Source organism: Balaenoptera ricei, chromosome 4 (genome assembly GCF_028023285.1).
Source record: "Balaenoptera ricei isolate mBalRic1 chromosome 4, mBalRic1.hap2, whole genome shotgun sequence".
Lineage (NCBI taxonomy): Eukaryota > Metazoa > Chordata > Mammalia > Artiodactyla > Balaenopteridae > Balaenoptera > Balaenoptera ricei.
Genome location: NC_082642.1, coordinates 73,811,731 through 73,836,433, shown reverse-complemented (window position 1 = coordinate 73,836,433; position 24,703 = coordinate 73,811,731). Strand labels below are relative to the sequence as shown.

The 24,703-nt window shown below is 34.8% G+C and overlaps 1 protein-coding gene across 3 annotated transcripts in view; it reads right to left on the bottom strand.

Annotated features, from left to right (window-relative positions):
• MFN1 (mitofusin 1) overlaps nucleotides 1–24,703 on the bottom strand; it is a 32,556-nt gene that overhangs the window by 4,459 nt on the left and 3,394 nt on the right. For 2 of the 3 annotated variants that reach the window (XM_059920565.1, XM_059920564.1), the window contains 14 exons: nucleotides 23,801–23,936; nucleotides 22,407–22,569; nucleotides 19,657–19,781; nucleotides 18,231–18,339; nucleotides 16,743–16,850; nucleotides 13,242–13,395; nucleotides 13,061–13,128; nucleotides 7,185–7,306; nucleotides 5,383–5,509; nucleotides 5,105–5,209; nucleotides 4,706–4,808; nucleotides 4,341–4,570; nucleotides 1,936–2,088; nucleotides 565–761 (listed from right to left, as the gene is read on the bottom strand). In XM_059920565.1, coding sequence (XP_059776548.1) covers nucleotides 565–761; nucleotides 1,936–2,088; nucleotides 4,341–4,570; nucleotides 4,706–4,808; nucleotides 5,105–5,209; nucleotides 5,383–5,509; nucleotides 7,185–7,306; nucleotides 13,061–13,128; nucleotides 13,242–13,395; nucleotides 16,743–16,850; nucleotides 18,231–18,339; nucleotides 19,657–19,781; nucleotides 22,407–22,569; nucleotides 23,801–23,936 — 1,900 coding nt within the window. The remainder of the gene's footprint in view (nucleotides 1–564; nucleotides 762–1,935; nucleotides 2,089–4,340; nucleotides 4,571–4,705; nucleotides 4,809–5,104; nucleotides 5,210–5,382; nucleotides 5,510–7,184; nucleotides 7,307–13,060; nucleotides 13,129–13,241; nucleotides 13,396–16,742; nucleotides 16,851–18,230; nucleotides 18,340–19,656; nucleotides 19,782–22,406; nucleotides 22,570–23,800; nucleotides 23,937–24,703) is intronic. The other variant, XM_059920566.1, reaches the window with a different exon arrangement.

The window sequence follows — 24,703 nt, the reverse complement described above, 5'->3', positions numbered from 1 at the left end:
TAAATAAATACATAAATACATAAATACTCAATGTGATTTAAAAAAAAAAGATTCTAGAGCCTAACATTATGAAGCTCTCATTACTTTTCACTTTTCACCTTTTATTATAATTATGTACATGTTGTTTCTTCTATTAAATTGCAATCATCTTTAGCTCAGAAAACTTTCTAATTCAGCTCTCACGAGCACTCTAATACAGAATATTATGCATTGATTTGACTGGAGTTCTATATATTTTCACTAAATCAATGAAACAAATATTTAAGATACGTAAACTCGGTGGACCCAGGTATTTATTATTATAATAAAATTCTCTTGAGTTTTAAAAAATCATGCCTTTAAACCTACAAATCTGGGCTATAATAGTAAAAATAAATTATGTTTACCACCATGCATTTTGAGCCCACTTGTTTGGTATCATTCTGTTTTCCACTTTGGTGGCAATTATAAAATGTGTTCATGTTGTGATAATTCTTCGAGCTGTACTCTTATTTATGCATTTCTGCATGTATGTCCTACTTCAGTAAAGCTTTAAAACAAAAACAGATGAATCTTTCAACTTACTGTTGTACTTGATGGCTGCAGTTGGCGCTCGTGAAGCTAACAATCAGTTGCAGTTTTTCAGTTGCATAATTCACAAATTGCTGTTTAAAGGCTCTCTCCTTGGCACGGGTTGTCCAAGTCAGCCTTTCATAAAGATACAAAGCTCCGTACATACTTAATGAAACAGATATGAGTTTCCAGCCTACAGTTTTCCAAATCTGTAAGATAAATTCACAGCTTACTTTGAGAAAGAAAAATACCACTAGGGAGATTGTACTAAAAGGCATTTTAGAAAACTCATTGGCTCCCTACAGATCTTTGAGTCAGATCCGTTTTTAAAAAATGTATATTCCTTCTCTATGAGAAAATATGAAATTACTGGAAATCAAGCCGAAAAAAGGAGCAGCACATAAATACCAGGCAAGAACTTTTATAACCTGCCAGGCACGAACTTTTATAACCTGCCAGGCACTTGGTAAGTTGATTCAATGTATCTCAAAAAGGGATGTTAATTTTTTTAGGTCAAAGGTTTAAAAAACCAAAATGAACTATATATAAAATAGTTAACTGGGAGTTCCCTGGCGGTCCAGTGGTTAAGACTGCATGCTTCCACTGCAGGGGGCACAGGTTCGATCCCTGGTTGGGGAACTAAGATCCCACATGCCGCGTGGTGTGGCCAAAAAAAAAAAGAAGGAAAAAAAAAGATAACCAACAAGGACCTACTGTATAGCACAGAAAACTATACTCAATATTTTGTAATAACCTATAAGGGGAAAGAATCTGAAAAAGAATACAGATATATATTTGCGTAACTGAATCATTTGCTGTACACCTGAAACACAACATTGTAAATCAACTATACGTCAATAAAAATAAAACAAAAAACCAAAATGAACCTATGCTGTTAATGATATGAAAAAAACTTTTAGCATATAAGAACTACTACAAAAAATAATATTTAATACTTTAAGGCAGATCCCTTTGGTATTTGGAGAAGGCTAGATAAGGGACCTGGATCATTCCTGTTACTCCAGTGCACAAATATTGTTTCTTCATGTGCTATGATGTAAAAGTAGGAAGTACTGTTTATGTTGTGGTAATTACTTCACAATACATACATATATTAAATCATGTCATACACCTGAAACTAATACTATTTTATATGTCAATTATATTTCAATTAAAAATTTTTTTAAATATTTATTTTTAAGATTAGACTTGTGAAACCCAATTCACTAATTTTAACTTACAACTTTTCAGGTCATCTTATAGATCCTGGAAACTGAAGTAAATATATCTTTCTTTTCCTTATCTAGCAGGTAGCTTTGCAATAATTTCAATTTCAATCACACTAAAAAATACTGTTTCAAAAAAAAAGGTACTATTTCTTACCACTCCTCCAACAACAATGACGCCCATAGAAGTTCGAGACGTAAGAGAAGCTAATGCTGTTATTAAGGTAACCATGAGTTCTTCCTGTGACGCATTATCTGGTGTTGCTGGATTGGTAGGAGCAGTGGGAGTAGAAGCTAAAGATCTGGGAAGCTAATAAGGTTGCGGGGTGGGGGGAAAGGATTAATTCAATTAAACCACTACAAATGGAATAGTTACATTTACAAAATTTGACTGTATTCTTTTAAAAATTACAGTAGTAAATCTACAAAAAGAATGACTCCAATTAATGAGTTTACCATAAATACATGAAGAAAATAAAAATGGTCTGAAAATTATCTCCTGTGACATGGACCAATGATATCATGAAGAATGAATCTTCATAACGTACAATGAGTCTACCTAAAACAACAGGCCTTCAACTCTCAAGTGAAATTAAAACTGTATATTAAAAAAAATTTGGGGGGGCTTCCCTGGTGGCGCAGTGGTTGAGAATCTGCCTGCCAATGCAGGGGACACGGGTTCGAGCCCTGGTCTGGGAAGATCCCACATGCAGCAGAGCAAATGGGCCCGTGAGCCACAATTACTGAGCCTGCGCTCCGCAACAAGAGAGGCCGCGATAGTGAGAGGCCTGCGCACTGCGATGAAGAGTGGCCCCCACTTGCCCCAACTAGAGAAAGCCCTCGCACAGAAACGAAGATCCAACACAGCCATAAATAAATAAATAAATAAAATTATTTAAAAAAAAAATTTTTTTTTACACCAAAAACACAATCCTTTAAAAAAACCTGGACTTCAAATTTAAAACCCTGGGAATTCCCTGGCGGTCCAGTGGTTAGGACTATACGCTTTCACTGCCGAGGGCCGGGTTTCAATCTCTGGTTGGGGAACTAAGATCCCACAAGCTGCGTGGCCAAAAAAAATAAATAAAAATAAAAAATAAAAAAATAATAAAAGCAAAATTAAAATCTTTTACACTTCAAAATACACCATAAGAAAATTAAAAGACAAGCTACAGACTAGAAAAACATACATATTTGGAAATCATGTATCTGATAAAGACTTGTATCTGGAATATATATAAAGAACTCCCACAAGTCGATAAGAAGCCAAATAACCTAATTTAAAAATGGACAAATGATTTGAAAAGACATGTTACAAAATAAGATACACGAATAAGCACATGAAAAGATGTTCAAAATCATCAGTCATTAAGGAAATACAAATCAAAACTACAATGAGGTACAACTTCACATCTGCCATAATAAAAAAGATGATAAGTCTTGATGAGCATGTGGAGAAAGAGAACCTTAATACATTGCTGGTGGGAATGTAAAATGGTGCAGCTGCTTTGGAAAACAGTTTGGCAGTTCCTCAGAAAGTTAAACATGGAGTTACCATGTGGTCCAGCAATTTCACTCCTAGACATATACTCAAGAGGAATGAAAACAGATGTCCACATAAAAACAGTCTATGAGTATTTAAAACATCATTATTCATAATAGCCAAAAAGTACAAACAACTCAAATGTCCATCAGTTGGTGAATGGATAAATAAAATGTGTGATATCCATAATGAGATATTATTCATCCAAAAAAAGAAATGGAGTATTGATACATGCTACAACATTCATATACCATGATGACAAACCTTGAGAACATTACGCTAAGTGAAAGTAGCCAGTCACAAAAGGCCACATTTTGTGTGATTCCATTGATATGAAATGTCCAGAAGGGTAAAAATGATAGCTAGAGAAACCTGACTAGCAGTAGGGCTGGAGGTGGAAATGACAACTGACTGCAAATGGGCACAAGGGTAGCCTTTGGGGTGACAGACATGTTCTAAAACTGGATTGTGGCGATGGTTTTACAACTCCGTAAGTTTTCTGAAAAATTATTGAATTGAGGGACTTCCCTGGTGGTGTAGTGGTTAAGAATCCACCTGCCAATGCAGGGGACACAGGTTCGAGCCCTGGTCCGGGAAGATCCCACATGCTGCGGAGCAGCTAAGCTCATGCACCACAACTACTGAGCCTGCACCCTAGAACCCACGAGCCACAACTACTGAGCCTGCATGCCACAACTACTGAAGCCCGCGTGCCTAGGGCCCGTGCTCTGCAACAAGAGAAGCCACCGCAATGAGAAGCCCATGCACCGCAACGAAGAGTAGCCCCCGCTCGCTGCAACTAGAGAAAGCCCACGCGCAGCAATGAAGACCCAACGCAGCCAAAAAAATAATAATTAATTAATTAATTAAAAAAATTATTGAATTGATAAATGCAAAAAAGTTTTTAAAAAGAGACTCTAAACTGGTAGAATCAGATACATACCTGTATAGTACAGCAATAACCACCCAATAAAAAGCCTACTCAAAAAAAAAAAAAAAAAATATATAAATATATATACCTGAAAGATAGGGTCTGATAATCCTAGAAGCACCCGCTGAGCATTTGTAGGACCCAAGAAACGATGGACAAGGGAGCACCAGCCCAAGGAAAAATGAAATACAATATCCTCTTGAAAATCTGAACATAACTTGTGGCAATTTAGGTCATAGCTGAGATCAAATTTCTTGCAAGGAATCAGTGTATGTAGTTTATTCTGTATACCAGCTGGAAGTAATGGCTTCAAATTTTCTAGAAAGAACCGAATTATGATATTTTAGTTAACAACAGTAAATAATATTTTATAAAATATCTAAAGGATTTTATAATAAATCTTTTAACAACGACAAAGAAAAAACTACACACGAACTTGCAGACAAATATTACCAATAATTTCTTGCTGGGATTGAAGCATTGAAGCATTGACTTCATTAGTGCACCGATCAGCCAAATTTCTTCCCATTCCATCTTCTATGTGCTTATTTAACTCCTGTTAACAATGGTAAATGTCCACATTATTTTTTCTCTAGAATATATGCAGATTTTATTAAAATGTCAAAAAAGTAGTAAACACTAAAATGATCGTATTCTTTTCTAAGATGATAATTCTTCTGTGTACTTTACAGTTTAGATTTATTACAAGAGTGCACAGGAGATGTAATAGTTTAATCATGTACTGATTGCCATGAAGACACTAAAATGGCCAAACCACCAAAGAGTGGAATAAGAGTCAGAATAAGATAAGGAAACTGTATCTGAATAACACTTAACTACAATTTAACTTACATTTTTATATACTTTCAATACACTTGGAGTAGGATGAAACTCAGAGCAAAATTCATCAACCAAAACAGAGAGCCGACAAATTTCATCTGTCATTGCACATGAAACCTAAAAATATTAAAAAATCAGAATTAAAATATTTAAACAAGATTACCAACTACTCAAAAAAATTAAATTGAAAAAAACTTAAATATTCCTTTAAGGTAACAGATAATATTTTTAGCATTATCAAAAGTATTTCCATTCCCAGATATTATAATCACAAAGCTAATGTTACCCACCTTATTTGCAACCTCCTCTGTAACCTCCCTGATTTTTTTCTTAACATCCAGTGTTAAAAGGTTCATCTGGTTTCGGATAAAGTCCAGTCTATCAATTTGGTCTTCCCTCTCTTCTATTGAATAAACCCTATTATAGTATGAAAAGTAATTAACATTCAGGGTATATTAAAGTCCCGAAGAAATTAAGTACAAACACTCACTTATATATTGAACCATCTGTTAGCATGATAGAAGAAAAAAAAAAAAATCTTGTATTTCAACATCTAAAAGGATTCAAATAATATTTCACTTATAAAATGTTTTACAGATGATTGGATATAAACTCTCTCTGCTCATGTGGTACCTGAATCCCACAAAAGATTAATAAGGATGCTAAATCTCCACCCATTTCATAGATATGAACAGTCAAAACAGAACTAACTCAATATTAAGTCTACGTAATAAACAGGGGCCAGTAAACAGCACTCTGCAAGCCCAATCCAGCCATCCGCTAGTTTCTGTTAAAGTTTTCTTGGAATACAGCCACAAGCATTCATGAACCTATTGTGTATATGGCTGCTTTTGCTCTAAAACTGCAGAATTGAGTAGTTGCCAAAGAGACAGTATGGCCTACAAAGCCTAGAATATTTACTATCTGCTAAAATTTGTCAACCCCTGGATGATATAGCAAAACAAAAGCCTGAGATCCTTTTAAGATCATCTTTCCCAAGACATCTGTTCCCAACGCACAATTATACAAACCACCCTCAAATCACATCTTTTTTGTGCTACGTTTACTTCAATGTCCTATATTTTTATAAAAATTAAGGTCAATCCAGTGGACGAATACTTACTTTGGCTACCATAATAAAGCAACTGAGCTCACTATACAGAAACAGTGTGCACAGGGCCAGAGATCAGAATCTGGGTTCTGATCCTTGAGTTTTATATGCTGCAAATTCTCTAATGTTGTACATGATGCATTCCTGCAAAAGTGTCAAAATTAGGCAACAGACCTAGATATGAGTGGAGTTTTGTTCTCAGCAAGATTAAATACATTTAAAATTCCCAATTTTATATCTTGGATTTAATCTTAGATGCTTTATATCTTTCCATTGATTGGCTTAAGCCCACTTAAAGGTCCAATTGAGGCTTAATTAACATCATTATGCTTATAACATCTAATAACATCTTGATCTCTGTTTCAAGTATACCAAGTTCGTGAGAACTACCCTTTTCTTCGACTAGTGTTGGCACTTTTGTGTATTCATTTTCATCATTACTAGGTAATAAATGGAATAAAATACTGCAGTATAGTATGACATATAGAGTAATGCTTACCAAATTCACTTTCTGGCTGGCAGGTAGTATCACCTTGTTTGTTTACCAGCTGATATAAAACCACAGCTGGCATAAAGGAGTGATTTCAAGGTTTCAACGTATGAATATATGAAAGATGAGTGATAGATTGAATGTAAAAAGAGGGTCACCTGTTTTGGACTTCTTCAAGAAATTCTGCTGGAAGAAATGGTTCTTTCACTGCTTTAAAGACATTTAAAGCCACTGAACATTTTAAAATCACAGCTCACACACGAGAATACTGAGATCCAGGGGATGTAAATGATGTACTTGTTCAAGGTTGTAAAAAAAATATTTACAGTTTCAAATATTCATTAAAAAACATGCAAGTAGGCATCAGCTAAACCTACAAGGTTGATGTTAGTGTGAAAGGTATTTAATAATATAAAAATTTTAAACCTTAGTCTAAAGAATTCATATTGACACAAAAATAATTTTTATTTTGCAATAAAATGAATTCATACCTTTTCTCTGCTGCTGCCACGTTTATTGAATCCATTATGTTTTTCACAGTTTCTAGTATCTGTTTAGCTCTGATAGTGTGCTGTTCAAACTTTGTTTTCACTGCTGACTGCGAGATACACTCCTGCGAGGGGCCCAAGCCATAACACATTACTGTAATTCCATCCCAACATTTTCAGGAATTTAAACACAAAAACTTGCTGTTTGTAATGTTAACCAAAACAGACATAAGGATAGAAAATAAATGGAAGTCAAACACAACTTAAAATTATAAAGGTAAAAAAAAATGTCAAAAATTTAAAAGTTAAAAGGCTTTAACAGCAAGTTCATAGCTTTGTGTAATTTTACACAGTAATGTGCAATGGTTGTTTGACTATATTATTTTTTAAAATAAATAAAAAAGGCTGCTATTTTCAATGTTAAAAAAGGTTTCCTATTAGGATGACTAATTTTATTTGGATCACCTTTAATCTACTTCTAGTCCATCTATCTTGACTTTCCTCATATTTGCAATGAAAACCTCATGAAGTTCTTAAGCCATGAAATAGAATTCTACATTGAAAAAAATGAATGATACGATTCACATAAAGTTAGTAAAAAGGACTTCTATAGATTAAAGCTTGAACAAATTGAAAAATACTATTTAACAGCAAACAACCTAAGTAATATTTTAAATTGTTTATAGAAAAATATCTAAAGCTATTTCTAAGATAATCCCATTATAGTCATTGGACTATAGTGTGTGCATACAGGTCAGAATGATGCCTTATCTCATGTTTCACTTTCAAGCTTGTAGCTCACAACTTACTAACAGTTGTACAAATGAATTAGTGTTTCATGACCAGTGTTTTTTACACAGAGAATACATCAGAATGCACCACATATGACGATGGATGTTTCTTTTGTGAAACTTTGTTTCAATTTCAATATATGTGCATATTACTTGTTATTTAAAATATTTACTGTGATTCATCATTTAAGTGCTAGCAAAATTATTAAATTAAAATTGGCCTTTCACTTTTACATCATAGAAAAGTCAAATTCTGTACTGACATAACATTTGAAAACAACTGCAAGTGTAGAGAAATACTATCTGGTCTTTGAACAACCAATAACACTCATCTGGGTCACAACATCAAATTAGGGATATACCCCCCAACTCTCCAATATTTCCATGAATTCATCTTCTTGAACTTAATATAAAACCAGTACAAATTGTGGTAATTACTTCTGAAAGTAATTACTATCCTTTATCAAAATAAATAGCTTTTAAGCTTTAAAAGGTAGTCACAATACTCTATTTATTTAGTGTTCTATTTATAACCTATGCTGAGCCTTCACATCTCTAAAATGATTATTTCACTAGGACAGAAGAGACTTTTAAATTCTCTCTTTGGTATTTTTTTGAGGTATAGAAAACAAAGCAGATTCATTTCTTTAGCTATAGGGCACATGAGGGTAATTCATTTAGTTAACAGTTTATGTCTTAACTCAGAGCCCATTACTTTTTTTCAATGCATAGTCTTACTTTTGCTCATTGTCAAGCTCATTTATACATCACTCAATTATCACTAATCCTGAAGAGATTAGTAATAAGAAGTTACAGTATTCCTGTTCTGTATATGCCAAAGCAGAAGCCACCAATAACTACACAATATTAAACATTTAAAGTGCAAACTGCTTATTTTTTAATGACCAAAACAAAGTTTTGATTTTACTTTAAATAACTATCTCATAAATTGCCAAATTAACCGTCACAAAAACTATAATAAAAGAATAAAAATATTTTTAAAAGAAAAAAAAGTTAAAAGAAATTCTGTTCCTCGATGAAGCAGATCTAGATATCAGCAATGAAGACCCCAAATTTGTAAATAACAGCACAGTATTAGAGCTAGACTAGAGAAAAAGAAAAGACCTCCAAAAGTTATTAGGCAACATACAAGTTACTCCTTGATTCAAAAATATACATTGGTGAATAAGTATAAAGAAGAAAACAGGCAATCTTTTTCTAATTAAAAAGTATCCCACACTGACGTTCCCGCTGATCAGAAAAATATCAAAAGTCAACTGCAAAAGGAATACTCTATTCCAAACTAAGTATAGGGAATGCTAATTTATTTTTTTTAATACTTATTTATTTGGCTGCACCGGGTCTTAGTTGCAGCATGTGGGATCTAGTTCCCTGACCAGGGATTGACCCCGGGCCCCCTGCATTGGGAGCACTGAGTCTTAGCCACTGGACCACTGAGGAAGTCCCAGGGAATGCTAATTTAAATAAAGGGACATATATAGCATGCAGCAGTTCCCAGACTTATTTTATCAGGAACTCTAATTTTCCAAGGAGAAGTTTAAAATACTACACCAGACAATTTAAATTCCATCTTGTCAGAGTATCCTGTAGGCTGTTTTAAAACTTATTAAAGATTTAGAACCAAAACAACAATCACATCTCAATTATGATCATCTTCTGATTTTCTAATAACATCTATAGAAAACAGCTGATGATTTAGTCATATGTAGTTAGAAATTTGTAAATATTAATATTTATGTGTAATTAAGACATACAACAAGCTTGTCAAGTCCCCTTGATAAAAGACCCTAAATACCCAATAACATGCTATTTACCACTCCCAACGTATTATTTTGTAATATCTTAAACTGACAGGAAAATTGCAAGAAAGAACACCAAGATACAATATACCTTTCAAGTAAATATACCAAATGTTAACATTCAGCTTTGTTTACCTTTCCTTCTCTCTCTCCATGCAGATCTATATAGATAAGTCTATATAGATATTCATCTTTATACATACCTGTATATATTTCTTCCTGCTGAACAATTTGACAGTTCATTGTAACCACCACAGCCTTACTACTAAATATACTAACATGTGTCTCCTAAGAACGGGGACATTTTCCTATACAACCACAAAACAATTACTGTATTCAGAACTTTTATCACCGGGAAAATACTATTAACCTAACATACAGTCCATTTCCAAATTTCACCAGTTGTCCCAGAAATGTCCTTCACAACAAATTCACTGATACAAAACTATTAAGAATAGTTAAGGGCCAAATATTTGGGCAAAAAAATTTTAGATTTCTAAACTGCGTTCAGAATATACACCTGTCCAAATATAGGTTGAAAACAAGAAAACATATGAATAGAATTAACATTGATTTTCTTGATTGATTTTATTTAATTTCCAAGCCTTATTTAACTTGGTACCCTGAAAGTTCATAATATTCAGCTTCTTTTAAACCAAATAAATCTCAAGAGGTCCATGGCAAAGATCAGACTGTTTGATAAAATGATTAACTTGGTACAGTTTTTCTTTACACAAAAATCATCTTATAAGACTACACACACAATATTGAATTCTAAAAACAGAGAAAATGTGTGTAAAGGCCACATTTTGTGATCACAATGCAAAAAAAATCAAGAAAAGTTAGATGATAACAATCAAAACATCTGAATTTTAATAACTCCTGTATTGAATAGGAAATGCCAAAAGCTATCATTAAAAATTAATCAACAATGAAACTGGATACTGAAACCCTATAGAATATATCCAAAGCTACACTCACAGACAAATTCATGGCCCTAAATTCTTTCTTAAAGACCAAAAAGCAAAAAACGATCCCACTTATATAATGAAAGCAGAAAGAAACTTTGTGTAAAGATAAACATAGAACTTAATGAATAAAAACCAAAAAATACTATGTATCAACTGATAAATTAACCAAAGTCTTTGGAGGAAAAGCAAAGCAATCAGATCATTGGTAAATCCAATTAAGGTTTAAAATACACAGATATTTCTTATATCCTTTATCTATCTATATCTACATATAAGTATATATATAGATATAGAAAAGGAATACAAAAATGTTTTAAATAAACAATTTTATGCTAAATCATAAATTCTCAGAAATGCACCAATTTATAGGAAATCATAAATTACCAAAATTAGTTTTAAAAGTAACAAATTTCAGCTTTGGCAAAAAGTTGAAAAGAGTTGTCAGTGCAGTTACCAAAAAAAGGTTTGGCCATCCAGACAAAATTTTTTGCCATCTGATTATTTCTTTAGGTAAATTCAAATAATTTCTAGCTGATTCTCATTTTATATCATAGTTTTAAACAAAACTTTCAAACTCTAAAGCCTAACATTCTCCACAACTTCATGTAAAAGCTCTTGCTCATAAACAGTTTTTTCCATATATAATTTTTAGATGCTCAAATGAACTTTTACAATAAAAAAGTGAAATGCCAAGTTTCTTCTAAAAACATTAAAAATAGTTCCTAAGTCTGCCTGATTATTGCAATCACTCAGGGAGCTTTAAATATATAACAGATTCCTAGGTCCATCCTAGCCCTACTGAATTAGTCTCTCAGATGAGTCAGGAGTCTGCAGTTCTCTAAAGTACCTCATGTGTTTCCCATCATCAGCCCGGTTTGAAAACCAGTGCTCTACAGCACATCTTTTATTCTTCTCATTCCCACCTCTTCAAGGAGATATTCTGGGAAATCAAATGCTGTACCAGGAACCAGTATGAAACAGGTATAAACGTATAACTGAACAGTATATGATTTGGTAGGAGAAATCAATGACAAACACACATGCACACAAACACACAGGAAGAAAGAAAAGCTCAATAAATAAGAAAAGACAAGGGAAACTGATACGCTCCCCAATATTTTCTCCATGGATGAAATGACTGTAACTGGTAAGAGTGAGGAGAGCATTGAATCTCTTGTGAAAGCAAAAGGGAAAGAAGATAAACAACGGTCTTTGAGTAACTGGGATATCATATATCCTATAGCTTAGCTTGACAAGACACCTACTGATATCCCAGGGGCCTCTGAACAATCAGAAACATCTCACCAAGATAGCAGAGAGTGGGTTTTCTTAAACACCTTGTCTTTATCTACCTAATGGTCTTTCTCCCTCTCACCAAATTAAAAATAGGGGATAGTGAGCAAATGGTTAATTTTAAAAATTCCACCAAGTACATTCAACATTTATGTCCTTATTATTAAGACAGTTACTACTTATAAGGAAGAATAATTACTGATGGAAGTTTTTTTTCAGTTCTGAAGTATTTGTGTTCATCTGGGGGTGAGAAGGAGATATGCAATCTAATAAGCACAACTAAGAGCTAAATGAGAGTCAAGAAGATTAACAGCAAAAAAAAAAAAAAAAAAAAGATTAACAGCTAAAGAATTTTTCAGTCAATGTAGAAAGTTTTAATATCTCTGAATAAAACACCTACACCAAAACATAAGAGTATCTTCCCTCCCCAGTGCTGCACACACATTATCTATTCGGGCACCTCAGCAGTTTAGATTCCTAAAATACAGGACCTATATCTTAATTATTTTTGTCTTCGTTTGTTCCGGACATTTGGCATAAAACATGGAGAATTAACAGGTGACGATACAGTTTAGAAATGTAATTAACTTTTGTCCAATGACATTAACTATGTTCTATCAAAAGAAAAAAAATCTTCATTTTGCTCTATTATCCATTCCAACAGCAACTACATTTCTTTAATCTTGTGCCTGACTATTGAATATAGAATATTTTACCCACTGAACAACAAAATATTAGAAACTAGTGTCTCACTTAAACACAAATACATTAAAGAAAAAGAATAGGAAGAAATTACAATCTTTAATTTTCTATTCTTATGGATCATCCATTTTGCAGGGACTTTCTTTCTTCCAACTTTCCTCGTTTTACTTGCTGTGTCAGAAACTACACTAAATAACACCAAAGGTTATTGACAAAGATAAGCAGTGAAAACAGAAGATTATGATCACTCTCCAACCAATGCTACGGTTTTACATTAGTCAGTACATTCACAAAATTCCTACCTCAAAGATTTGTTCAAAATTCTGAAACTCCTGCAATCTTGCCTGAAATCCTTCTGCAAGTGCCCCACCTGTAATATTTAGGTGAAGATTTTAAAACCTAGTATATAGCAAGATAAGATTTCTAGCATGCTATTTTTGTAATCTATTTGTATTTCAAAAGGATGAAATAACGAATACATACCACCTTCTGGCATCCCCTGGGCTTTGTGCTTTCTAGCACTAAGAACTTCCTTTGCAGAAACAAAAAAGATACGACTCCGTGCTTCTAAAGGATCCACAACTTTGAGCTCCTCCACCAAGAAATGTAGGCATCTTTCCATGTGCTGTCTGCGTACCTAGAGAAAAACAGGGTATTAAAAGAATTCTAATAATTAAACAAATATAACAGTTACCGGCCTATACTAAACTCCATTTATAGTGATATTATTACTATACGATATAGTAACAGTTGCCTTATATGTAACAAATCCAAAAATTCTAATAAATGAAGTTTGATACTTGCTGACAGGAAATCTTCCTCTTAACTTAATGATTCTTCCTTGAACATTTAATTTAAAATTCTGATGGATCATCAAATACTACACAACCATTAAGAAACATACTGTAGACGAACATTAGTGTTTAATGGCATGGGGAAAGGTTCCTAATTCTGTATTAAGGATATATGATGTGTACATATATTTATGTAAATTAACAGGTGGCATGCAGGCAATACCCACAAAACTAGGTGGCACTTTAATTTCTTCCTTAAGCTTTTATTTTCCAAATTTTCTACAGTGAAGCTATTAATACCTTTAAAATCAGAAATTAAGTGCTACAATAAATTTGCTATAATGAAGTTATTTATATTTTGAAATCAGAACATAGATGGTATATTTTTCTTCTAAAAAACACTGGGGGGACTTCCCTGGTGGTCCAGTGGGTAAGACTTCACGCTCCCTATGTAGGGGGCCCAGGTTCAATCCCTGATTGGGGAACTAGATCCCACATGCATGCCGCAACTAAGAGCAGGCCACAACTAAGAAGCCTGCATGCTGCAACTAAAAGGTTCCACATGCTGGAACAAAGATCCCACACGCTGCAAATAAGACCCAGTGCAGCCTAAATAAATAAATAAAGATAAATATTAAAAAAAAAACTACCTGGAATTAAAATTGGGGAGAATGCATTAGCTAGGGATTGGAGCTCTAAAGTTAGGTTTAACAATAGCACTTGGGTATCTAAATTAGGAATAAGGATTGGAAGTTAGTTAGGGTTTAGTACCAGCCTTTAGTATTATGGCTATGATAAGAGATCTCCATGTTAAGACTTAATAAAATTAAGCTTAATAGGAATGGAGAAGAACAATCTGTGGGTGATATTTCCTAATTCTCTGATGATTAAATGAGACCCCAATTTGAAAGAGTATGATTATAAAGCAAGAGTTAATAACAACAAGATATAAATCATCATATTAAGCAAAATTTCAATTTGGGGGGTGAGGGGAAGAATGAAAGCAAATGATCTAACATGTGAATAGTGATGGGATAGTGTAAATTTTATTTTTTAATGCATTTTCTAAGGTTTTTTTAAATAATAAACACGTACTACTATTAAAATCAGAAAAAGTAGTATCAAGCAAATTAAATATTATTTGTAGACCAAATACCAAATTCTCTATCTTTTCTAAAATGAAGCTTCTAAAACCACCAGCATGACTAAAATGAAAAACAGAAGCAAAAAATACCAAGTGTTGGCAAGGATATAAATCATGTGGAACTCTCAGTCTGGTGGTGGGAATATAAACTGGTATGAGCACTTCAGAAAACACTTGGGGGCTTCCCTGGTGGTGCAGTGGTTAAGAATCCGCCTGCCAATGCAGGGGACACGGGTTCGAGCCCTGGTCTGGGAAGATACCACATGCCATGGAGCAACTGGGCCTGTGAGCCACAATTGCTGAGCCTGCACGTCTGGAGCCTGTGCTCCGCAACAAGAGAGGCCGCGATAGTGAGAGGCCCGCGCACCGCGATGAAGAGTGGCCCCCGCTTGCCACAACTAGAGAAAGCCCTCGCACAGAAACGAAGACACAACACAGCCATAAATAAATAAATTAATTAATTAAAAAAAAAAAGAAAACACTTGGGCTATATTTATTAAAACAGCATATTCTTGGGAATTCCCTGATAGTTCAGTGGTTAGGACTCTTTTGTTTTCACTGCCAAGGGGGAGAGTTCAATCCCTGGTCAGGGAACTAAGATCCTGTAAGCCATGTGGTGAGGCCAAAAAACAAACAATAAACCCCCAGCATATTCTTAATCTGTAATCCAGCAATTCTACTCCTAGATTATACCCATGGATTACTGATTTCTGTGTTATTGACACTTTGAGTCAGATAAATCTTTGGTTTGGGGGCAGGAGCTGTTCTGTGTTATAGGATGCTTAACAGCATCACTAGCCTCTACTGACCAGATGCCAGTAGCACACACCCTCAATTGTGGCAACCAAAATATTCCCTGGGGGCCAAAATCGCCCAGCCACTTACATTGAGAACCATTGGTATATACTCAGCAGAAATATACACCAATGTGCACCAAAAAGACATATACAAGAATATGCACAGGGACTTCTCTGGTGGCCCAGTGGTTAAGAATCCGTCTTGCAACGCAGGGGACGCTGGTTCAATCCCTGGTCGGGGAACTAGGATCCCACATGCCACAGGGCAACTAAGCCCACGTGCCACAACTACAGAGCTCGCACGCCACAACTAGAGAGAAGCCCGCGCACCGCAACAAGACCCGACACAGCCAAAAAATAAATAAATAAAAAAGAATATGCACAGCAGCGTTATTCATGATAGCTAAAAACAGGATATTTATCCAAATGCCCATAACTATCAGAATGAACACATCAACTGTTATTCATAGGATGAAATACCACACAGCAATGCACTTCAGCTATGCACAACAGTATGCATACATACCACAAATGTAATGTTGAGCAAAAAACCTGACCTAGAAGTAGATACTATGTGATCTCATTACATAAAGTTGAACAACCAGAAAAATTAATCTAGGGTATCAGAAGACATGGTAAGTGGCTATTCTTGGGTTGGAGGATAGAGGCTGGAAACGGGGGGTACTGGGGTGCTGGAATGTTCTGCTTCTTGATCCGGATCCTTCTTGATCTGGATCCTTACACAGGTGTCAAATTTGTAAATTCACTGAGCTGGACACTTATGATTTGTACACTTTTCTGTCATGTTATACTTAAATACAGAATTTAAAAAAACAGGGGACTTCCCTGGTGGCACAGTGGTTAAGACTTTGCCCTCCCAATGCAAGGGGCCCGGGTTCGATCCCTGGTCAGGAAACTAGATCGGCGAGCTGCAACTAAGGAGCCTGCCTGCCTGCGACTAAGACCCAGCACAACCAAATAAATAAATAAATATTAAAAAAAAAAACAACAACAGAAACAAAATGACATTTCAAGATCTAAAATGATTAGATAGTACTTTTATAACATAACTTTCCTTCAAAGTAGCTTAATACTCTGTCTCTATCACATATCCACTTCAGGTTTTCTATAACTATATTCTTCTCAAGAGAATAGCTGCTTATGATGTTCTATTCTATGAGGTGTATTGTTTCTTCAGATAGCAATGTACATGACTGTATTTCAAAACTTAAAGAAAAAAATAACTTACATCTTCCATATATTCTGGCTCTGATGCAGAGGCATCCCAACGATTATTCAGAATAAAAATATTAGGCTTGGAAAGTCGCTCATTTACCTTGTGAAAAAACTGTTTTTCCTGAAAAACATGAAATATCCAACAGTATGTTTACTTTTTAAAGCCACTTTATTTTTACCTTTATACTTGAAACTTTATTTGAATCTCAAAGTTTGAACCATTTAACAACGGTGATAACACCAACTGATAAAGGATCCCAAAGCACTCTGAGCATTAAACTTTCAAAGGTGACAAAACTAAGATATAGGAAAGCAAAAGTTAAGATTTTCCTACTCCTCCCATCAGTCTTTTTTTGAAATTCAATTTAACCAATATTTATCTGTTTCTACTATATGCATGACATAAAAGATACTGTGAGATATGACAGTCCATATTTTCAAAAAGCTACCTCAAATCTTTTTGAAGATTTAGACTAAGTAAATAATAATGTAAGACACATGCACAACACATCATAATAAACAATAAAGGTATATGCCATAAATAGTATAAATATCCAATTGAAATTAGGAAATGCTCCATAAAGAAGGAAGCGGTGATAAAGATGGGCTTGAAAAGTACTGACAACAGGGCTTTTTGAAGGATGAAAAATTGGGAGGGCGAAGACCTGTGCACAAAGAATAACATAAACAAATGTACCAAAGTCAGGATGTGTATCAAAGTTTGTTTATCCAACACCTAAATAATGTAGTTACTCTAAAACAGATTTTAAACATTTCCCTATATTTTATACCATCAGGTTGTAAACAACTGTCAGTGTGGTCACAGCAACACGGTTTATGTGATATAGATTGGGCCATGTAAACACTAATAACACGGTGACAAAACAGGTCTTGCTGGTAACACCTAGGTTTTAATGGTGTTTGGCCATTTATATGCTTTTGATGAATAACATTTTTTTAAGATTATACAATAGTTTTGGATATTAGATATTGAAACTCTGGAAAGTTTATTTGAAATAAGTCTGGCTCTAGACATTCTGGATAAATAATCTTCTATGTTTGATAGCAGCTTATAGTGTACACAGGTAAGCTGAAATCTACAGTGCACACAGATAAAGCCGGAAAAGGCTGACAAAACTCAAAGTATGAAAAGCCTTGCCTGCCAGATAGGGAGGTGAGGTGGGAGTGTTACACTTTATTCAAAAGACTTAAGCCAACAGCCTAACAATTCTGATGCCTATTCCTTCAGAAACTTGTAAATAACCACAGTGAATGTCAACAACACACATGTATCACACCGTGAACTCAAATATTTACTAGACGCTAGAGCCATCAAACCAGAATCAGCCCTTCCAATCCCACAGAAACACAAACCCCTTTGTTCACCTCTGATATTAGAGCTTCTTTCTAATCCATGACTTGGATTTCCTTCACTTTTCAGAATTAAAACAGACATCATTTCATTTCCTATCATTCAAACAAAATAATGATTAGACCCTACCGTATTCATTAGAGTTGATTCAGAGTTTGCAACCAAAACGAAGACATCAGCATCTAAGCAAAACTTATCAATCCAGCTATCCAGCTCTGTAGTGACATCTGTACCTGGACTAATGGGAATAAAATAAGAATTGTATTATATATTCTTTAAAAGAAAATTTAGATTACAGAGAGATAATTTTTTTAAACTTTTAAGAATTAGTTGAAGTCTAAAGGATAGGATTTCTACCAATTATCAGTCTGAAGCCTAGATTTAAATTACTTTCTCAGCTATAAGACAGCAGTTGTGGAAAGCTGAGAATCTGTGCTTTATATACTTCTATTCTGCTGACAACCCCCAGAGCCTGTCCAATCAACAACTTAACAAATGCTAAAAAAGTTTATTTACTAAAGAGAGAAAACTTCGTGAATTTTGACAAAGCAAGTAACATGTTCACTATTTTAATCATTTAAATCTTTATGCTTTGGAAGACTGAAAATAAGCAATAGAAAAAAAGAAAAAAAAAACCTAGGCTAATATACAATCTATACTATAAAAAGCATAGTCCAACTGTCTATACATTGACTCGATATGTCCTGTGACAAATTGGCAAGTTAACAGGTTGGGGTCATGGATACAGTCTGACCATGAAATAAAGAAAAATTAATTAGTTAATATTATATTTAAACCAAATATTTTAACTTCCCAAGCACCTTCTCTCATCTGAGCTATTTCTGTTGATTACTTGAAACTCTCTTTCAATCAAAAGGGAAGACCCTCAACCAAAAAAGTAAAGATTTCCATAGAACACTGAAATTTTAACTGAAGAAAACAAAAGAGCACACCACAATTTTAAAAAATCATTTAACTACTTTTTTTGGTTAAGGACTCTGCTAAACAGATATGCATTACCATTTTATTAAGCACCAGTGTAGTAGGATGATTTCTGAAAAAACATATTAAATGCAGGTTAATCAGAAGAGCCCGAATAAATTACAAAAGCATTCGATTAATTCTTGAATGATGAAAAGCTGTATGAACTGTCCAGCGGTCATTTTGGGAAACTAAGTCTCAAGAATAATTACTGATTAAAAATAATACCTATTTAGAGTTATCTATCTAGGTATCTAGAATGAGACAATCTCTAAGGCCCAACCAATTATCCAAACTACAGTCTAGAGAAAAAAGTGACAATTCTTGAAATTTCATGTAATAGAATTAAACTGATAAATTGGCACTTTTATGAAACCATTAAAAAACAAAAAAATAATAACTTATCCGTTCCATTACAATCTAGCAAATAAGAACAAAGCAGCAATTGAACTTTTTTTTTTTTAAGCAATTGAACATTTAAAATTTTTACGTACTACATGCTAAAAGCAAGCAGCATTTCTAAAAAAAAGAAATACAAATACATACGTAGAGAACAATTCATATGTAATTTTACCTATCCACTAAAACCAGGTCATCTCTCAAGAGGGCACATTTTGCCTTTGGCCAAAACACATGTACAAGACAGCCAGCTTTCAAGTCTTTGTCCATGTGAAGGGCATGGGCCAGCTGATTAACTGTCTAAAGTGGGAAGGAAAGAAAAAATAAAACTCTACTTGTAACAAAATTCAATAAAAATTTAAAATATTATGATTTGGTACATTTATTTTTGCAAAACATGTAGAAAAAACAGAACTTTAAATCTTTTGAAATAAAACCATCTGAGCAATATTGAGAAACCTGAGGTTTAAAATTACCAAGTAGGAAAAAAAATAAGGCCTTGAAACGATTTACTCATACCATTCTACAACAATAATCTGGGCTGGAAACATTCTAAATGTCCAACAAATGGAACTCTGGCAATGAATCCCATACAACCCCTGAAATTGATATTGTATGTATGAAAAGAAATTCACAATATATTAAGAGAAAAAAAGCAAATCAGAAAATAGCATATATGGGACTTCCCTGGTGGTGCAGTGGTTAAGAATCCACCTGCCAATGCAGGGTACATGGATTCGATCCCTGGTCCGGGAAGATCCCACATGTTGCGGAGCAACAAAGCCCGTGCACCACAACTACTGAGCCTGCATGCCACAACTATTGAAGCCCTCCTGTGTGCCTAGAGCCCGTGCTCCACAACAAGAGAAGCCATCACAATGAGAAGCCCGCACACTGCAACGAAGAGTAGCCCCTGCTCATTGCAACTAAAGAAAGGCCACATGTAGCAATGAAGACCCAGTGCAGCCAAATAAATAATAAATAAATAAAATTATTAAAAAAAAAGAAAGAAAATAGCATATATGATATAAAACCATTTTGTTTTAAAAATACAGAGAAACACCAATTTAACTCTACCAAAGAATTTCCACTGGTTTTGGAAGTGTAAGAGTTTTGGAAGTTTCTTTTCTTTTTGCCTAACTGTATTTTCTGACTCTTCTAAACTGAGTTTATTGCTTACTAATAAGGGGGGAAAAATAAAGGAACGTCACTAGGCAGTTATTTATTCACACAAGCCTGCTTTATATCAATGACTATGCCTTCTCTTTCCATTTAAATTTCCTAAAATATTTCTATTTCTCAAGATGACTTCTGACATACATTAGTTCATTACCTTTCATGTATGTGTTAAACATATAATTAAGTACAAAGGGCTTAAGACAAAATTAATAATCAAGGAAAGGGCATCAGTACACATACCTCGATGGTTCTTTTGTGATTTGTATGAAATTTTAAAGGGAAACATCTATTTTCAAATGGGCACAATGGTCCTGATCAGGCTTGAAGTGAATCTCCACAGTGACAATGTTAGGTAGGGGTTTTTCTGCTTGCTTTCATAAACTTTTTGATAGAATTATAAACTTGTATTAAAATCCTGATACCTGGGCTTCCCTGGTGGCGCAGTGGTTAGGAATCTGCCTGCCAATGCAGGGGACGCGGGTTCGAGCCCTCGTCCGGGAGGATCCCACATGCCGCGGAGCAGCTAGGGCCGTGCGCCACAACTACTGAGCCTGCGCTCTAGAGCCCGCGTGCCACAACTACTGAAGCCCGGGTGCCTAGAGCCTGTGCTCCACAAGAGAAGCCCCGGCAGTGAGAAACCAGTGCGCTGCAACGAAGAGTAACCCCCGCTCACCGCAACTAGAGGAAGCCCGTGCGTAGCAACGAAGACCCAACGCAGTCAAAAATAAATAAATAAATAAATTTAATTAAAAAAAAAAATCCTGGTATCTTACCCATAAAATTAAAATAATATAAGCACCCATCTGACAGAGTTGTGGTGAGGTTTGAGTTACTACAAGTATTTAGAATAGTGTCTGCTACTTATCTTGATTACAAAATAAGTGATTCCTTCATTTGTATGGCTTAAAACCTTGAAAAATATTTTCATAAATATCATCTTATTTATTGTTTGTAAGTAATCTGAAGGGTATTAGACAGATTGAGTTACCTTCTCTGATCAAACAGCAAACTCACAGGAGGACTAGACCTATGAATTCACCTACAGTTTAGCCAAAACTAAAATAGCATGGATCTTCACACACTGAACTTTTGCATTTGTGGGAGAGATCTTACGACTTAAGAGAAAGTGAGTATAGTGAGAAGCAGTGCCTTTTACCAATTGCTTTCATTCCAGAGTAAACATCTTGCATCCTAACTGCTTTTTATTTTTGTTTGGCTGAAAAAAATCTAGTGCCGCTGAATTCCTTAAGAAATTTATGAAAGGTAGGGAACTACCACTGGCCTTTATCTGATAAAGCTATAACATTTACTAATGAATATGCTTACCAAATATTCCAAAGGCAAAAACAGTTTCTAAAGGCACAGATGTGTCAAAAACAGATTCCAGAGCCCAATTTTTTAAACAAAGTTTTCTTTAGAAAGACAAGATTTGAGATTAAACAGCAACAACACACTTCAATAATGTTCTTTTCACCAGGAACACTATTTTTAAAATTTTATAAACTTTTAATTCTAATTTACTTTCATTTAGTTGAGGACAGGTTTTATTCTTCCAGTAACTTAGCTCTGAAGCAAAAGAATTTTAGAAAATTCAAAATATTAGTGATGGTTTTAAAAGCTATGAATAGAAATACTAATGGTTCTTCCATCTCTAGCAATGCAGACATCTTGTAAAAAATTTTTTAAAAGAACAAGTTAAGGACATTATTTCAGGTACATTATGTTGCTAAAGATCAAACAGTATACCTTCACATTCTTTTTTTCATCTGACCCTTCTGTCATGAGATAGGCTTTATCTCCATCTGTTCCTTCAACACTCAGGAAGCAATTGGTTGTATGGCCAATTCCACTAGGGAGGACTTTATCCCACAACATGGCATTGATAACAGAGCTCTTCCCACTGCTTGTCCTGAAGAATGAATACACAAAATCATGACAAAACATAATGGTAAAAACTTTCTTTCACTGGGTCAAAGGCCAACTTTTTTAGAATGCAAATTTTGTAAAAAAAAATTTCATCAGATTACAATCTGAAATCACAGCCCACTCTCCCCATCACAAGATGTGGTCTAACATCCCATCTTAAATCTGGGCTGGACCTTTTTCACATGCAAATCTCATTCCTATTTCTTCTTCTCAAGCAGGACAACTGAGTCATCACTTCCCCAGGAGGCCTCTTGCCTCCCACTCCTATACCACCCTAACCTGGGGTAGGGCCTCTTTCATGGACCTACTTCACACTAGACTCTGTTTAAGGCTCTGAGAATATGGTCAAGTGGAAGAAGCAGATGACAACATAAAACAAAAAACAAACAAAAACAGAGCTTTGAGAAAAGTTTCCAAGGACATAAACAGGGTGCTTTAGCAGAGAATAACTGAGAAGGAATACCTTAGAGTGGTCCGGAAAGGTTTCTGCTATAGTAACATTTAGGATGAGATTTGAAGAGTGAGAAGGAGTCAGACATACAACAAGGCAAAGAGAATTCTAGGCATAGGAAATTGCAAGTGCTAAAGCCCTAAGATGGGAAATAGCTTAGAAGGCCTACGAGGTTAGTGAGTAAATAAATGCTTCTATTGGTGAACAGCACATGATATCTGAACAACCAAGTGGGGGCCTCGTCATTTCTCTTTGCATCTCTAGTACCTAACAGAGTGATTGGTACATAGGTAGTTAACAAATGGTCCTTAAATTAATGTGTAAGCTGTGGCAGAAATCATTCTACCACTCCAGAAGTTTCATTAAGGAATGGCACTTCTCATTCTCCCTCTGGGAATCATGGAGCTGAAAATCCTTTTGGAAGGCACACCTGATAATCAACAGAAACTTAAAAAGAGTAAGTCACAAATTATACTTATCTGTTTTTCTATCCTTATAGCTGGCTAAGAAGCCAATTCTTAGAGATGAGCATCCTTAAAAAATAAAAATATGATTGACCTTCATAAAGCTTTATTTTACACCAGGAGCTAAAATGAACAAGTTCTTTTACATGCTAATAGCTTTAACATTTAATACAGGCAGAAACTGTTGTGAAGAGAAGGGGGAAGAATACCACTTGCTGCAACATCAGAAACAAAGCTGCGGATATGATCAAGAAAAGCTAATATCTGGAAACTACCCTTGAGAAGAAATAAAGGATTACCTGCCAAAAAATGCCACTTTCATGTGTCTCCGAGACAACACCTCACCAATGATGGAAAGCTTATTTTTATACCTCTGTATTTCTATCAGATCATCCTCAGTAGCTACTCGGTCAAGTTCTGGATTCTTGTATGTTGCTGTAAAATTGAAACGGTATTAGAGAAAGTAATATAGATGAATATTAAGTTAATTATAAAACAGAATACTTAAGATATGCATATATTTGGGGTTTGTTCTATATTAACATGATATTTGAAAATAAAAATAACATGGTATCTGAATATTTGGTAAAAGGTGAATGCCTCGTTGCAATGGGTCATAAGAATACTGCCCAAAAGAATTTCAAAATTATTAAAAATTACAGGGGTCCAGTCAAAAGGGTACTTATTATTCATCTAGGTCTCAAAGATACAAAATACCCACCTAAGACAAAAAAGCATTTCTGAACAGTGAAACTAGAACCTAATATCCACCTATTATTATTCCATCCTGACAGGAGCTTCAAATCTTGAACTGAGAAGAGGGATTCACATGCTAAGAGTGAGGTCTGAATGGGTAGTCCCCCCAAAATAAAGATATGGTTCAAGGAGGTCTTCAAGCTAGGTAAGACCTTGCTGTCTTACTACTTCTTGTCTGCTTCCCACAGGGATGGAGCAAGACAGCTCCTTGAACATGAATGAAAAGAGAATTGCAGACTGTAACCCACTCCTGTCAGGTCTGGGAGTAACTGCCTACCCCAGCCCCAATCTCTCTTCCTCCAGAGATGGGGGTAGCTGGGAAAGCAACGATTTGAAAAGTAGGAAAGTATCTCAGTTTTGTTTGTATTTCAGGAATATACATTTTTACATTTTTATCATCTCGTTTTGAAGGTGAACACATGAAGATTCATTTCGCTATCTGAATG